Source organism: Vidua chalybeata, chromosome 7 (genome assembly GCF_026979565.1).
Source record: "Vidua chalybeata isolate OUT-0048 chromosome 7, bVidCha1 merged haplotype, whole genome shotgun sequence".
Taxonomy (NCBI): domain Eukaryota; kingdom Metazoa; phylum Chordata; class Aves; order Passeriformes; family Viduidae; genus Vidua; species Vidua chalybeata.
In genome coordinates this window covers 22,147,696-22,165,850 of record NC_071536.1, presented here as the reverse complement: position 1 = coordinate 22,165,850, position 18,155 = coordinate 22,147,696, and the positions used below count along the sequence as shown (strand labels likewise).

Genomic DNA, 18,155 nt, shown 5'->3' with positions numbered 1-18,155 from the left:
AACTATTTACCCTTGCATACACAAGCCATATCATAATGATACTCTTTTTTTATAACCTGCCTGTATTGCTGGGATCTACCTTATACTGATATAGGTTTCTTTGCCTTGAGTCAAAAGAATGAGAGATGTGATGATAAAACCTCTTGGAGATAACTGACAGCCTGTAATCCTGTAGAACTTTAACAGTGGTACCAGTCTACATTAGAGCCACTACTCCCTTGAACCCAAGATGGTATTTGCAAAACCCAGCTCCAGTGTGTTTCAAAAAAATGCCAACAAACAGAACAAAACTGCCCATCTTATTTTGTGAGTCAAGGAATTGTTAGTTTGTGAAAACAAAATCTGATTTTCTATTTGAGACTTTCTCATTTAAGGACAAGCTGCACAAAGTGTCTTAACATTCCTCCCCATGCTTTATCTGTCTGCATGAGTACTTTTACATTCACACCTAATGTCACTAATAACCCACAATACAGACATAATCAGATGCTGGCATGTAATACCAAGAAGCTAAGCGTTAGATAATCATGTCACACTCCATTACATGATACCATTACATAAAATCAGAAGCTTCACTGTAAGTAATCCTCAAAATTAATGGGGATTTTAAAAAAAATCTAGTGTTCTTTTTCTGAAGCAACATTTTCAATGATATGGACTACACCTCCTTTCATAAATTAATATCTTTATTATTTTAAAGAAGCACAATTTTTAGTACAAGTAGACTGCATTTTTTCTATGTGAAATTAAGAAAACTAATCCTCAGATTAGATGGAGAAGCCTACCTGGAGTGCTGTAAAGAAAGCAGTTATTTATTGGTAGGCTGTAAGGGAAAGCAGTTTTGCCAAAGAGCTTGTTCACGGGAGAGTGACAGTCCAGCCCTTGCTGTAAGTGACCGCTAGTTCGCATTGTAATGTTTTATGTTTCAGTGTAAGAAGCAGTTTCTGTTCACCAGTACATTAGCAACTTCTACATTAAAAAGGGGGCTCTTGTTCCCAGAGGAGATTTAGCAGTGCAGATTCCCAGTGTAGCAGCCGTTTTTACTATAAAATAAGCAAAAATCACAGTACTATATGATAGCACACTAAGAAATTCATTGCCATTGCTTTGATTAGGTATCATTCAAAATCTTTGGCGAAAGCTTGTTATGTGCTTGCCTTGCAAGACTTCTACAACTGTAATACAAGGGAATGCAGAGAAAACACACTCACTTCAGGAACTGCAGCATAAAGTATTTCAATCTGCACATATTAACATTGCAGTATTCCTGATACCAATTTTAAAATATGAATTATTAAGCTTTATTAATTTCTGCAAAAACATTTCTTCATTATTTTCACAGAAATTACCCCAGGGTTCATTCATTTTTGATGGAAACATTATTATATTTTTATTCTGCAACTGATTGCCATGTGACATTTTATCATTCATTTCTCTGATATACAAACTGAATTGTTTCTCTTTTAGACTGAAATATCAAAAGGTAATTACTCAAGCAAGTACCATGCTTCCTAGAAGTCTCCAACATCATTCTGATGATGTTAAGACCCGATTAAATACAATCAATAAAAATGCAATAGTTGCTTGGCAACAGGAATCATTATAAAGATTAGCATTTCATTGTGTACACTGGTATCCCAAGAGCTGACTCTTCTCTCATCTTGATTTATACTGGCTCAGAGTACATTAGCATGAGAGTTTTCTGGAGAAGTACCATCACTAACAGGCAAAATGCTGGTGCTAGTGCAGTGAGAAACACTGCTTTATGAAGTGACTCATATGGGTATAAATATGCTTGTGTGCTTGACCGGAGATGGAATGGTCTTTGTCAGTGTACCACTGTGTGAAAGAGAAATACAGAGAGTGTTAGTTGCAGCTACATCTAAATGATATAAATCAAACACGACAGACATAAAAACCTGTGCAGCAATTTAAAATGATCCTAGCATGAGGCTTTCAGCGTGGAGGCAAAGACATGATGGGGTAGGAAGCTGCTATGACACAAGCTCCTTCTTTGCATATGGGACATGCTCTGTTTTTATGCTGAAGGTGTAAACACAACATGTGGCTAGTCCACATGGAGGTTCAGTTATGAGGGGTGCCTGACCTCTCTCTCTGTATGTCCTTTGTGTTTGGCTGAAGGAAAACCATGCACTTGGCCTCCTTCTATACATCATCCTTTCTAGCACTGCTCCCCAAGGGCTGAGAGAATGTAGGAAAGGAAGAGCTTGCACCTTAGTCTGAGAACTTCCATGCACAACATAAGAAATAGCAAGTAACTGCTTGTCTTACAAGTCCAATAAACACCAGACATGATGGACAGGCTATCTGGGATTTTGTTGAAGCCAACCTTTCCTTTTAACCTATCTGTAAGATACTATTCATTGCACTTGGGTATATGCAAAGGTTGGGACTGGCTGTTTGTCTGAGAACACAAAAAATTTAAGAAAATGAAAGATTAGGTAAAAAGGATTGAGTATGAGATGGTATTGCTTTACAGTTTTACTTGTGCAGAAATAAAATACATGCTTTATGTTCACATTTCAGTTACTGAACATGAAATGCAACTATATGAACTTTCATTTAAGAAGGCAATGAATTTATACCTTACCACAGACAGCTTATGTTATTATTCTCATTTGTATAATGATAAACAAAACATAACCATACCATTGCCTGAAAATCCACTTCAGCATCAACAAGAGCTTTGGAAATCTGTGCTGCTTGCTGAAAGTGAACATTATCTGGAAAGTGGAAGAGGAAAAAGGTAAACAAAAACTGCTTCTGTAATACTCTGGGGGAAAATCAAAGCAATGTACACACTAGACTCCCCAGCACTGCTGACTGAAACACAGATTAGTTGCAAAAATCGGTATTATTTTATTGACGCAAATGTAACAGCCTTGCCCCTTCATGCTTTTGTTTTGTCAGTAGTAGAATTGCGAACCTGTCTGTAATACTAAAATGTCTAATTAACTGCAACTCACCATCTGCTGTTCCATGAATAAGGAGATATTCAACTTCCTTGAATTTTTCAGCTCTGGCCATTACTGTAGAACTCTGAAATTAAAGGAAAAAAAAAAGAAAAAAGGTGCTATTTATTAGGTTATGACTTGCTACCAACTGAATTTGATTCATGTTGACACTGTCTGGGGTCCTTCAGCTCCAACCAAGCACAGCCCTGCTTACCCCCCTCTGAACTGCCATGGGACACGGTCACACATCCAGGGGCTGGGTGCCCCTACTCAAACCACCCCACACCCACCTACAACTGTTACCAAGGTTATGGCTGCCAAGGAACAGGAGCTGCCGAGGGGAAGAGCTCTGCACTGAGGTACACATTCAGTGCATGGCCAGCATGGTGGTAGCCTGCAGCACACCGTGTGCCATGTTTGACTGCAGACAAGTTAAAAAAATGTTGCCATGGCAACAGTGCACCCGTGAGAGCAAAGAGTAGATCTTGCAGAGGCTATGCACATTATCTTCCCCACAAGGCTCACCTGCAGGTAAGGCGCCAGTGCTAATAATGCCTCAGTCTCCAGTAAAACTGGGTAACGAGAAGTTTAGAAAAATGTGCTCTCCAAATATGAAGGAAAAATGCCTGAACGAAAATCACTAGACCAAATTTCTAAATAGAAGTCAAGATACATTTTGGGAATGGAAACACGATACAGTAATGAAAAAATTAAATAATCAGTGACTATGATTAATCAAGAAATTTAAAACATAGTAACAACATATTCCCTAGAACATTCTAGCCCATCTGACTTGGTGCTGTGACTAAAGAATGAAGACAGTAAGGACTGCAGCTAAGATTTTTAATTTGGGCAAGGAAAGGAGTAGGATGGTGCTCTGCCATGAGCAGAGGAAGAAGAGAACAAAAGGGACAAGACATTTTAGGCTTAATAAGACAACCAGTTAATCTGGCAAGAAAAAAAAAATACTAAAAATTATGAACAGAATTTAGTGATTTGCTTTTTTTCTTCCCTACTTGTACTAAGGTTGTATCCTTGCACAAAGATTTGCATTTAGTACCCCAAAAAGTCAAATACATTATACTGCCAAGACACAGAAGTGTTCTGATTTACTTATGTCTCTCGTACACTCACAAATCTTTAAAGCAAGTACAAATATTAAATTCCTTTTGTCAGAATAGTGTACCAGAACCCTTCCGTAAGTGAAATGAGTTATGTGTATGTGTTCAATGAAATCTAAAAAACAGGTTCGGCAGAGAGGGCAAAAAAACCCACCCTCTACTCTGTAACACTGCAGTTGCCCCCTTTTGATAGTCAAAGGCTAGAGAGCACCAGAAATCCAGTACATGGAAATCTACCAACAGTGGAAGCATGACACTTTCCATTTAGATGATTTGATATCATGGAGTAATAACATTTAGCTGTGAGTGCCAAAACATGACGAGCACTTTGATGCACTGAGGAGCACTGGTAAACCAGCTGACCAAAAGAACATATGAGAAAGAAATGGCCCAGTGAGATTAAAGACAAAAAAAACCCAACAAAAACAAAACAAACAAAACCCCAAACCAACCAGTATCCTTTGAGTAAACAATTTTCCACATGTGCAGAGGGAAAATTGATAGATCACCTTGCCACGCTTTCTTCCAGAAAAGCAATGCTGTTTTAAGTAAACCTTCTGTGAGTGGAAGCCTTATTTAAGCTACACTTCTGAGAACCTGACTTGGCAAAAGCCATTTTAGAAAGAGGATGTCATTATTTTTCCTCTTCAGGCATTAAATAAAATAAAGTTATTTGTAAAAATACTTCAGAAAGAAGAAGTATATGAGATACTTTTTCTGCTTTTTTATCACTGGTGATACTTCACATGAAGAGTCCTTTCCCTAAAACATGCTTTAAGGACACAGTACCTTTGTGTCCTTAAAGAAGGTTGCAAGATAGGGAGCACTCTCAAGTAGGCACAGTCAGACAACAAAGCAACAGCAGCTGAACAAAGCTTAAGTGGACAGCAAAAAAATACAACTTTATTTACCACTTCTGTTTTATAGTTACACTGCTGGGACAAAGGCTCTGAAAAGGTAACGTGCACAAGTACTTAAAATTAGGCCCTGCTGAGTGTAACTGGCTTTTCTAAAGATCACACAGCAGTCAACATTTTATCAGCACTCCACAAACAAGTTAAGGTTTGGCTGAAATTGAAGGTCTCTCTCCCTTTAGCATATTCTCAGATAATAGAACAAATGTCAAATCAGTACAAGATGGCATATTTACAAAATTGTACCCTGTTTTGCATAACCTAATGATGCAGCAGTTCTTAAGGACTGAACATTTCAAATCTGCTAGAAAAAGATTGCCAAATCTATGACTGTTTCAAACACTTGCCAAAAGCATATCAAATTCAGAGTGAACTGCAAAATAATGTTCTCACAAGTTGAACAGTCTCTTCGGTATGCTTTACATGGCTACTGCATCTGACCTCCAGAGCTCTGCCCCGATTCAGTCTCAAGTCTTTTGCATCAGGGATGTTTCTTCCAGGCCGCCAGATTCTCTGCCATTCAGCCTAGGATTATATTAGGAGCACCACCCATGCTTGCTCCTCTCTTTTACAAAGCTCTAATTTTTAATAGTTTACAACTACCTTAAAAGACACTGAACATACCTAATTAGCCCACTTAGGAGTGTGAGTCCTCCCTCAGACTTGACTCCTGACAAACAATATTTAACATCTCATATTCTCTGCCTTCAATGAAGTAAAACCTAATGCCACAGTAATACAAAGGCAGGATGTACCCCTCTTTACCACAACTAGTTTCTTTAGTCTATATATTCAGTCATTAACAATACTCTGCATGTCAGGAATGTGCCTAGCAGTGCTTATCTTCTCTAAGGAGGTGTGTACACCATCTCATTTCTTTTAAATCAGGGTGCATACTACAGTTTATGAAACTTTTCACTTTTCATGCCAGCTTTACAGCAATGCAGCAGGATAGAGAATATATGATGCAGCACACAAACCTAACAGCGCAGAGTTAGCAGTGCAAGCTTTAACAGCTTCAGCTGTATGTACTAGCTTTCAGTACAGATTCTGCATTCACCTCAAAAAACATTCATTTCAGCCAACAGCTCTCGTCAGTGTCGAGGGGCCAGGAGGCTGGCTATTGGGACAGGGACATGGATCAAAGGGGCTGTAAGCCAGGTACATCCTGGGCTGAAGTCAGTAAGGGTCTTCAGCAATAGCAAAATTGCACAACGCTGTCACTGAGGCTACATGAAAAATAACAAACTCACTTTCAAGCTACCCCACCCTCCAGGTTAAAAGTAAAGTCCAAGTAGTACTATATTATTTTGAGCTTTTAACAACAAACAAGGATTTAAGTTGCATTTTCCTTTCTCTAAGAGCAGCAGCGAAGTGTGACAATCTGATCTAGGCAATTACTCCTCCTCCATCTAGCCACCATTCTCCCCAATTAGTCCTCTGAGTAACACATTTGAAACCTTTAGCTCTTTGGTACTGGCAGTTTCAACGTGGCCATTGCCAGCAATGGATACCATGCCAAGAAAATCCGACTCCTGGCTTGAAAGGATTAAACAGTCCTCTGTTGCCATCTGTGCCGTGAAGCTGGTGAGTGACTTTGTGCACCCAGAGCGTTAACGTTCGCTCTGCACAGCGACAGTAACTTGTATTTACACTGCTACCTCGCAGACCTCCTACTGTTCCCATGCCTTAAAGAAACACATTTGGAAAAAGGCAGGCAGGCGGCTGCAGGCTGCTGGTCAGTTCCTGCTGGGCCCAGTAGCTCAGTGGTTACAAGAGGGAGACACAGACAAAGTTGTCCAGCAAGTCACTACCATTATCCCCAATCTCGACCAGAACGTCTCATACAGCAGTTGAAAACACTAGAGTACTGTAAATAAATGTCAAACCACATGCTTCAGTACATATATGTATGTATTTATATGTTTTATCATACTTTTAAATCAATGCAACAACCCCCACCGTTTTTTCTACCCATGACACTTTTTTAATGAACACAACAGTGCTAACTGTGCTCTACCCTGCTTACTAACCCAAACACACAGAATGCTCTGACTCCTCCTCTAATATCATTGTTTGGCTTCAGTATCACCATGGCTGGACTGTGAAACAGTTTTCTGTGAAACATTCCGATAACCAGCTACAAAGTACCCCTCAGATTCCACACAGTTCTCCCACAGCCTCTGTATTTTTATCTCGGCCTGAAGTTTAACAAAACCTAACAGAATGTTCCATTGCTCTGCCCTATGCCCAGCTACCTGTGACTTCAAAAAGCCCTTGAGGCAACAAAAATCATCTGGCACATGGAAGAACAAGTCAAACAATTGATTAATCACGCTGTAACAAGGATGAACAAGCTACCTGCAATTTGCTTTCAGTTGGACAAATGCAAATTCCCTCACTCCTGTGCAAACACTGGTCATTTGAGAACAAACTTTGGACATCCTCTGTTTATGGAGATTGGGCCAACATTTCAGTCCTGACAGTGCTGGCTCTCAGTTGGTCTGCAATTTGATATGTTCACAGTACAGACAGATTAGCCTACCTGTCAAAGTATTCTAGTACTGAGGAAATTTTGCTTTCCCTGGAAAAAACCTGCAGATTCCTAAAGCAGGGAAGTTCACACAATACCCATTTAAAAAAAAATTACATTTCAGAAAGAATGGGAGTACATTTGTTTTTGTGAAAAATGTTTAAGATAAAGCATACTTTGCTCATGAACATATAAATTTTAAAACTAATTTGTTTCTTGGTGATTAGAATAAAAGTTTTTACAGCTTGTTTTATGGTCTGCAAAATAGTCAAATGGAAGTGCATGTAAAAAAAAAAAAAACCCAAAACACCAACACATCAAACAAACAACAGAAACCCCACACCATTCACCAAGAGGAAGCTGCCTTGTGCAAATCCAAACACATGAGACTACAGCCTCTGTTGCACAATGCAACAGTTCTAGCAGGAAAGAAGAAACAAACTTATTTCTCCCCACAGGGAAAGAACTAAACTGTTTAAAGAACAATATACCAGTTTAGAAATGAAACAACAGACAAAAAAAAAGAAAAAAGTTATTTCTTTCTTACATTATAATTCTTCAGATTATCATTTTCTGTAGGAAGGCCCATGTATCGCTCTGTGTATATTGAATCTGAAATTTACAAAATCCCAAAATTAGAATCTGCTACTTAATTTTCAGTCTGTCTACCATCAATTTTACCCATCAATACAAGCAGTAACAATGCATACTGGAAATGAGGTTTTCCACAATGAGGGGTGTAGGTAACCATCGTTATTCAGAATAGTTAATCTTCTTGTTGCCATGGACACCTGAATGCTGAATATTAATATAGTACTTTGTGTCAGTGTTTCCTTATTGTTATTCTTTCAGTAATCCTAAAAAGATGATTGAAGATGTTGCAGTAAATAACTAGCATTTGAAAAAAAACTTATTTATTTTACCTAAATGTTTACTACCAAAAATTTATACTATGAAAATATAGTAGTATCTTAGGATTCAGCTTGGGTGAAAAAAAAATTGATTTTCCACGTATTTTTTGCCATTTTACCATTTGCAGATTTGCAGCTTTGTTTTAAACCATACAAATTAATGCTCTGCTGCCATATTCTAATGTCCATTTGACTTCTCATCAGAGTTGTTGCACTCTGTGGTTTTTTAATGCTGAATACGTATGCCTCCATAATCCTTCATTTAACTAGGTAAAAGTGGAATTTTAGAGATCTTGATCATTAAAAAAATATTTCCTGTCATACTGTAATAGTCATATCCTAAATATTATGAAGACATTGCAGTCCCCAGCAGACTACTGCCTGGCAGTATGATCTGATCTGCTGAATTAGCTATTATACAGCCCCTGTGCTAGTTGCAGAATGATAAATTATGCCTTCTTCAGCAGAGATTTGCCAGGGAAAGCTTTCCCTTGAATGATTTTGGACAAATAAATATGAGGAAAATGTAAAAAAGTGTTCAGATTGTACCAGCGCCTATTTCTAACTTTACATAATTTTTTCAGTCTGGGAGGGGGGCCCCTATAACTAGCCCATTTCTATCCTCGTGCAACCACTTGAAACCTTATGCTCTGAAGGTTTGAAGCATGTAGAGACTTGTCCCAATTGATCAGGTTTTTCTCCCATCAAGCTATTCTCAAGATGAATTAGATTTATAAAATCCAAAATTTACATGCTAAAAAAACCCCTGACCAACCAACCTAAGGCAATTCAAATCCTGTTCTGGTACTATTAGAGAGTAAATTACAATGCAAGGTCAAGGTTAATCCTCACAGTTCATTCCTATAAGTGAAGTTTCATTTTGAAGACACAAAACTTTAACTGCAATGGGTTTCTGACACACAATACTGGTTTCAAAGCAAACGCAGACGCATCACAGCAGTACTACCAATATTACAATGATTTAGCCTTCATTAATGGTTAAAGAGATTACCTGAAGTTATGGGTCTGACTTTTTAAAATGGGAAATAATATTTAGCAAATTGGTTTAATTTCAAAATGCAGTGGCCACAAGCTCATAAAAACAGACCAAGTGGCATTTACGTGGCATCTAGTAGATAATCAAAAGTTCTGCGCTACGAATCCACACTTTGCAGCGTGTGCACTGGAAGACATATGGGAATCCTTGTAACAAGGAAGCCCTCACATACCATAATATTGCCAGCGTGACACGGGGGCAACCGCTATTCCACACTTGAACACGCCGCTTCCAGAGCCAAGCACCATGGAGGTCACATATCCCCCATAAGACTGAGAAGAAAACATTGCTGTTATTTTAGTCGGAAGGGAAAGGATGGGGCCCATCTGCTACACAGTTCATCAGGCATTTATAGGCTCAGCGTTTTTCATATTAATGAACTCCATTCTGAATTTGGGTCAGATCTCAGCCAGCCTGCTCAGTCGGGGAAACAGGCATCAAACAGCGCATGGCAGCTGTGGTGGCACTGATGAATGAGAACTTGATGGGGAAAAAGGGCACAAACGCTGCTGAACTGTGACTCAGCTGAGGATGACTGTGTTTGGTAGCACTGTAGGCAGCAGCAAAGGACAGGAAACAAGACACTGCTGAACCGCTGTGTCCCTTCCCGTGCTGGGGGAGTGGGTGGAAGCAGAGCTCTGGCCCACAGTGTGCTCTGATGAGTAGTTGGAACAGGGCATCCAAAAATTTCCAGCTCCCTTGGAGCAGGCCTGTGGTAACTCGCTCCCTAACTCTCCCCCAAAGTGTCAGGAGCAAGACTGTGACTGGGGAGTGAAGGATTTGCTGAGTCTGTGGGAGGAACTGTGCAACAACACACTCCTTGCTCTACACAGAAAATTTACTCACGTCTAGCCAGATACACAAATGAGTAAATATCTGACACACTTGAGCATCCAGGCAGCAAGATACCTAAACACTGTCACCAAACACCCAAATGACTGCCCTCACAAGAGTTTGAATGGGTTATTTAGGAAAAAGTGCCCACCCACATTCAAAAACAAGAGCTATTTTTGGATCTCATTCCTGTCTTAAAACCAGATTACAGGCAAAAGGAATTGCATCTTATTTCAAAGTCCTTATATGTTTGCTCCAACTTCAATTTCTAGGTCCTTCCACTGAGATTAGCAAAGTAATGCATGCACTTAGTAATTAAACACTGTATAAATGCCTAACCTGGCCGCATACAGAAAGGTATTACTGCTGAATCTCTGGCAAACAAAATCCATGTACATAGTGACAGGTTGACAATCTAAAAACTCAAGATATAAAGAAAATCTGTTTGCCCACAGGTTCAGTGTCCATGATGCATAATCCCAAGATAGCTCCAAAGAGGAATGCCCTTGTGCTATTCATCCTGAGGGTCATAAGGACTTAAGATGGGATTGCATCAAATCATCAATTTCTGCAGAAAGAATTTTCCTTTCACTACAGTTAATGTTACATCTAACTTCATATAACAGAGATGTTTACCCCCAGAAGAAAAACTATTAAATAAACCATATTGCCATCAAGCAATTTATTCATTGGTGCCTGTCACCTGCAGTGCCCAAATTTCAGTTAACAACTTAAATCAGCACTGGAATCACTAACACTATGTACGCATTTAGCTTTGTAGCTAAGGGGGTATGTGCATGCTATTAAACTATTAAATATTTCCATCTACTGTGCCAGGTTTTAAAGATGCATCAAGTTAGAGAAATCTGGCCTCTGGTTGCAAATACCATGATAACCATCCCACACAGCTGGCTCGAGTGTAATTTCACATCTTTTTTAAAATCAGTCATCCAACTGAAGAAATACTGTTGAATACATACTTGGATTTTTTTTTAGTATAATACTGTACACAGGAAAACTTGGCTGCGTCCATTTAAATTGGTTTTTAATCCTTCTAGTAGTCCTAATTTCTCTTACAAAGGCTCCTGAATGATTGCAAAAGAGCAATGTATAAACACACTTCTAAGATGAACTTCATCAGTTCAAGTACTGGATTGTGCTGTGATCTCAGAGGTGCCTCACATAAACCACTACAGGATCTCACAACAAGTAGTTGCTTAAATTAAATAGCATTCCCACCAAAATTATTTGAGTACTTACCCAACCCCAAATAGCTATTCTGTCCTTATCAACAAAGCTCATTTCAGAAAATTTTCTGAAAGCAAAGAGAATAATTAAACACTTAACAAACTGCAAGTATCTGCCATTCTACAGACATGCCTATTTCCTATCAAATCTGCCTCTTTCTATTGTACAAACAAGCATTTCCCACTCCATCATAGTGACTGCACATGAAAACATATGATAATTCAAGCACGTGTGTCTTTAGGAAATTTAGAAAAACATCTGTGCATATGACACTCTGAAACCCCTCAACCCACACTCACTGACATTTGTATTGTATTAGGTTAGATTTCACTACCTGCCTTGTATTTTTTTTAAAGATGCACAAAAATCAACTTGCAGCAGTAAGAAACAGACCAACACATGTAAATACAAACACCATTAAAAAAAAAAACCCAAAACCAAGAAGATGGTGAAATTCTATTTGTTTAAACTCCTTAACATTTTAAAATCCCACATAAAAAAAAAACCGGTAAGATCAAACTTCATTGCAATTCCGAGAGATCTATACTGGGATTGTTTGTTTTAGAGAGGTTCTACAAGCATAAACCAAGTGACAAATGTGAACTATGATTTGAAGGTTGAGTATTTCTTGTAATTCTGTGACAACAGAAAGAAGCTTGCAAAAAGCTTGAAGCAAAACTTCTATCTCCAAGTTCCCTGGTAGCATATTCTTCTACTAGTATGACACATATCATCTCTATAAAATCATCTCCATAAAATCAGAGATATGGTTAATTGGTATTACAGCATTAACTCTCCTCTCTTTTTAAACATAAAATGATGGCTGGCATACGAATGACACAATTCAGTGTACAAAATTAAGCAGAATGTAGTTATTTTTTGCCAATATTTTCAAGACAACAATTTGAAACCCTCACCTTTTTTTCCCCCCTACGCAATAAGCACGTAAAAGAAGGAGTAGGTGTTGACCTTTTTCTGTGGCTCACCTGGCTGCTGCTATCTGATCTTCCACTTCATATGTTCCCAGCCTTCGGTTTATTGCGTGCATAATTCGATCCCCCTGGTAGCCGCTGCCCCTGCCGTCGAAGCTGGCCACGATGACGCGCTCTGTGCTCGCCAGGTAAGTCGCCCAGCTGATCCGGAAGGCTTGGTCTACTTTCTGACTACAAGGTCCTGCATACCTAGGGGAATAATGTCACAAAATTCAGGCATTTACTCTCCACATATTCTCACATCAAGTATTTGAAATATAATTACTGCTGACAATTTTGGCCTTTAAAACAAGATAAACTTTCAAATTAAACTGAGGAAACAAGAAAAGCATCACTGACTGACTCCAAGATGCCACTAAAAGCAATATGCTTTTTTGAAACTTTAGCTGTTAATCAAGAAAGCAGACCGGATAATTTTTTTTTTTGTTTTAATTCTTTCAGCTCTAATAAGAAACCTTCATTATTTTGACTTAAGGCAGCTTATCAGAAATCCAAGCCAAGTTTTCTTTTGTTTTGGCATATCTGGTTACCTGAGTTTCAAAGTTATGTTCTCTATTTCTGTTCCATTCACCCATGATTTATTTGGTTTAAGTCTGAATTCAATGAATAGCCTTCAACTGGAAAAATGAAAAATACCATTTTCTATGTCTCATCAGTCTGAGCTATTTCTTATGCAGGCTGAGAAAAAGGAAGTAAAACTATAATTGTAACTTTTTACTTTAAAATATTTCAGAAGCACTTGATCACTATGAAATTATACTGAGTGCCTTGATGGTAAAATTCTGTGCAGTGCACTTCTCTAGCCACTGTTCAACAGAGTAGGAAATAGAAGAATGGCTCCTACAGCCCACTTTTACCAATTTTAAAAGAAACTACTGGGAATTTAATTCAAGCTATGGATCCATATCCTTCCAAAGCAATTTCTGATATTAAGATCACTGTGAACCAGAGGTGATCATGACAAAGGTCCAGGTAAGTCAATGAAAATAGTATCGTAACTAAACTTTGCTTGAGAAGCCAAGAGCACTGGCTGTTCATTAAAATGTTCAGTGTTCAACGGCACATCGGAAAGTGCTACCAAATTGCATTATATAAAACTATATCTAACAACTAACAGCCATTTTCCTTAGAGAGTCACCTTTTTGTAAAAAAAGGAGTGACGTAACATTTTTCTATTAATGCATAGCTAAAATTCAGTAATTCGCATTTAGAAGAAAACATACCAGGATGAACAGAAGTGCCTGAGGAATACCAGACCAATCAGCACATGCTTATGGGCTTGTATTTATGAAAAAAAATACATAGTAAATGCAATCCTGACCACAGGATGATGTTGGTCAACACTGACTGACCCTCAAATATCACAGAAAATGTGCAACATCACACACACACTGCATCAGCTTTAGAATACAAGGCTTATTCAAGGTTTCATTATGGATTGTGAGTTCATCAAGGATTACTCCTAAGGAATGTCACAAGCAGAGAAGGAGGTAAGCCATCATGAACATCCTGGCTGTTAAATCACATAGCATGTATCTGCCTCAGTGCCAGAGCATGTGCTCATTAAGCATTACATCATCTTAGGGCACAGGAATCCACCATGTATTGGGATAAACCCCTATTTTTCATTCAATCTTAAAACTACTTCAAGAAGTAATTAGAAAACATTCCAGATTTGTGTTTCCTTATTAAGAACATTTGAAGTAGATGAAAGTGATTATTAACACAACACTGCCATGTGGTTGAAAACTTACACATCAAGGAGCAGAGGATGCTTCTTTGATGGATCAAAATGGGGAGGCAGAATCATTTGATACCACAGGTCTAAAAGTGAAAAGAGTTTGACTTAGGTCAGCTCTCCAGTGAAATTACTTGACACCATTACAATTCATACAACAGCACATCTGAGCCACCCCCTAAAAATTACAGAGCAGTTTCAACTGGACTGTCCTAATATATACATGTAGAAGTTCCTAGCTAGTCATTTTTTAAAATGTTTTACAGTTAAACTAGCAGAATGCAATAAAATCTGGGGACTCAACATGCCGTTTCATGACATTATTCTAAGCTTATATGTGAAACTTGTTATGTCTCTATAGTAGTAAATCTAACACAGGTTCAAAAATAAAATTTCTCTCCCAGCAGAAGAAAGAAATTCTATATTATTTTGAACCTGCCAGATAGACTTTGCTTGACAGTTTGTAAAGCATCCCAGAAACATATCCAAGTATCTATTATTTTTGAAGCAATATTGATTCCAGTTCCATTCATGTTATTCATCCTACCCAAGTTGGCTGTGAGCTGAACATTTTAAAGGCACACCCTGTAAGTTTTGCAAACTGAATGACTCAATTGTTCCCTCATGAATTTTAAGTGAACTGATGCTGCAATGCTGATGGACTGCACTGCAGTTATAGTCAGAATGCAAATCTTACAGAAATTTGCCCAGATACAAATATGCAAGGCATCAGAACACTGAAACATAAACAATTTAAATTGAACACATTAAAATACGAATTTTAAATTTTGCATACTCTATAGCCACAGGGGTGGATTTCTTCTCTAATAACCTACATGGATATGTGAGCAGACTTGAAGCTTTAAGTAGGACTACATAAATGGATTTGCTTCTCCTATTTTTGATATTAAAAATAGATTCCCCTTACCCAAAAGCTTTTACCCTGAAGGCATGAAGTAGTAAGAACAAAGAGGAATTAAAAAAAAATGAATATACAACTGATAGCATGAAGAACATCTTTAAATCTCCATCTTGCCTGGAAGATTTCATCTTTAGCCCTAATAAAAATGTGACAGAAATAAAAGACAGAAAACACAAAGATAAAGAGAGTTATTATATAAATAAGGTAACAGTGAAAGAAGGGAGGCATCAAAAAGAACAGTTAGCAATGACTGACCTCACTCAATACAGTTTGTAAAATGGAATTCCATCAAGAATATCTGCTCATTTTAACAGGAGGAAGTTTGTCATGAAGAGAAAAGCTAGTAGCAAAGGCTGGAGCAAGTATAGTTCAGACAGGTACCAGGCCTCCCACTGCTGGGCTCTTTGATGCTGCTCAGCCTAAGAGCACACAAGAACATTTCTCTACCCCCCTCAGGTGCCCCTCAGGCACCACTCACAAGGCATTAACAGTTCATTTTCCAGCATTTTGTTCCAGTCTGTACTAAGGTTTATGCAGTCTCAGAGCATGAATGTGCTTTCAAGAATGACTATTCAATCCAAATCTATTTAAGCTATTCGACCTCCCTTACAAAGTCAAAGGTGATAGAGTTGAAATGTTGCTTAGATGTTTTTTCAAGATTTTTCATTTAGACTGTGTCTGCTTTTTCATAGTAACTGAACTTCTCCACTCTCCCAACCTGTTAACACAAAGCAAGGGGACTTGCACCTGTAAATCAGAAAGACCTACTTGAATTTATAATGTAATTTAAATTCAACAATGCTAAAGAGCTTTGGGTTTGTGCCCCAACCTCATTTCTCTTTATTTAATGCACTGTTAGAGACTTCTGGTTTCTAGCGTATTATAAAGGAAAGGGGAGTTAAGCCACTTCATGATGAAAACATGATGATACCATATAATGGAAAAAGCACATTTTAGATAGGAACATTTTGGGATTTCAGAAAATAACCAAGAATATCTGGAAATGTCCAAAAAAAAAATCATCTTGCCTCTAAGTTCTGAATAACTGCAAGAATTCCCATTACACCCATCTGTCCTGTCATGCTCCTCAGCAGAAGACCTTGAACCACTTGGTGAAAAGGGTGGGAGGGGAAAGGTAAAAGACATTTTTGAACTTACTGTATCCGTCTATATTAAGGGAACCAAATTTTTTTGAAGGCATCTGAATATCTTTCAATGAATTTTCCAGTTCAGTGTTATTTTCCAAGTATCTGAGGACTAAATAATAGAGTAAGTAAGATTCAAAGACTAAAAAGATTTTCTTTAAATGCACTGCTCTTTAATTATGAACCACTTTAAATATTAAACCTGAGATGATGGCAACTTATATTGCAGTTTTAGTTTACTGCACTTTTTGTTTTTCCTCTCAGATTGAATGTTTACAATATAGTTGTCCTTCAGTTCTTTTTTCCCTGTTTTTCATCTAAATACTGTTTCAGAAACACTGAACAATTATTCAGTAAATAAGTCATACACTACTTACTGTATTCTAGCCCTGCGTAAAATAATCTTAAATAAACTCTGAATAAACATATGCCAAACTATATAATTTATTCTTGTGATAATAATTTGAAATTAAATTTACCCTTTATAACTGACAATTTTATTATTATACTATGCAATGAGAAGAAAATTAGAATAAATTTACAGTGCAATTTTCTGGTGTAATATAAATTAAAGACAATCCCATACCTTCATCATCAGTGCTTCTGTGTATAGTAGATATGGGCAGGCCAGGACCTGTTAACAGGACACAAAACCTTCATGTTTGCATGCTGGCTTGAAACACAGCCCTTGTAAAGTAATTGGAAACAAGTGAATCATAAAAGCTCAGAACTTGTTCCCCTCCAGTCTGCTCAAGATGAATTTTAGGTTAGCAGGGCTCAAATTCAAGCCACAGGATCCCAAAAAATATTCAGACTGTCTCAGAGATGAACCACATGACTGTGAGGTACTGAAGAACAGAATTTCCCCTCTTTGGCAAAGCCTATGCCTTGGTTGTGGACAATGGTTTGGCTGTCAGGAAGCCTTGTCACAGGGACCACAGCAGCTGTCTTCAACCATTTTTACAATCTGACAGAAAATTCTGCCTGCTGTCTGTCCTTCTAGCCCATGGATTAAGGAAGATCTTGGCATGTTAAAAAACAGCATACATTTAAATTTAAAGTAATTTTGGAGACCATTTTATTTTTCCCAGCCTTTGATTTATTTAACCCTTGTACTATGTAGCAGGAGCATGTACAGGTCAGAGACAGACAGTCCCACCACTTACCTTATGATTACATTACTTGGATTTTTTTTTCTTGACCAGCACAATCTTAATTTTATTCTCATACATAAAGCACTGCTCTTTACTCAGTCTGTTGCTTGTCACACTTTCAGAGCCTCCAAATTCCTTCTGCAGGCAGAGCTCCCCATACATCTCTCAAGGAGATGCACAGTGGACAGGAGTGTTTTGCAGCTCTTTCAGGTCCACTGACAGATAGAACTAACAAGTTTTATCCTAGTAATTTTTGTCAAGGTACTTTTGAGCCTAGGAGGCAGTATGTTTTTCCACTGCCAATACATTTATCCAATGTTATCAACACATATCATTGTTACACAGTACATATCAAGATCCTGACGAAGTGAACTCCACCACCCAGCTAATCAGTGAGTCATGTTTATGTCAATTAATTCGGGATATACTCACCGAGACAATTTAGCTGATAATACTGTGTGTCTTTGCTGAAGGACACAGAATAATACTGGCATCTTTCTTGATCCAGATTACAGCTAACACATTTAGTAAATTTTGGACTGCTTTCCAAGAGCACTCTGCAAAGTAAATGAGCTTTATCTCAGAGATATTTTTTTTAAGCTATGCTAAAC

At 38.0% G+C, this 18,155-nt stretch overlaps 1 protein-coding gene across 1 annotated transcript in view; it reads right to left on the bottom strand.

Annotated features, from left to right (window-relative positions):
- Positions 1 to 668: 668 nt before the first annotated feature.
- Positions 669 to 18,155, bottom strand: part of DPP4 (dipeptidyl peptidase 4) — a 40,355-nt gene continuing 22,868 nt past the window's right edge. The window contains exons 16-26 of the mRNA XM_053947410.1: positions 17,977 to 18,101; positions 16,977 to 17,024; positions 16,404 to 16,502; positions 14,340 to 14,409; positions 12,580 to 12,774; positions 11,606 to 11,660; positions 9,684 to 9,783; positions 8,091 to 8,155; positions 2,988 to 3,060; positions 2,671 to 2,744; positions 669 to 1,839 (exon numbers count right to left, since the gene is read on the bottom strand). Of these exons, the coding sequence (XP_053803385.1) occupies positions 1,741 to 1,839; positions 2,671 to 2,744; positions 2,988 to 3,060; positions 8,091 to 8,155; positions 9,684 to 9,783; positions 11,606 to 11,660; positions 12,580 to 12,774; positions 14,340 to 14,409; positions 16,404 to 16,502; positions 16,977 to 17,024; positions 17,977 to 18,101 (1,003 nt within the window). The 3' untranslated portion in view covers positions 669 to 1,740. The remainder of the gene's footprint in view (positions 1,840 to 2,670; positions 2,745 to 2,987; positions 3,061 to 8,090; positions 8,156 to 9,683; positions 9,784 to 11,605; positions 11,661 to 12,579; positions 12,775 to 14,339; positions 14,410 to 16,403; positions 16,503 to 16,976; positions 17,025 to 17,976; positions 18,102 to 18,155) is intronic.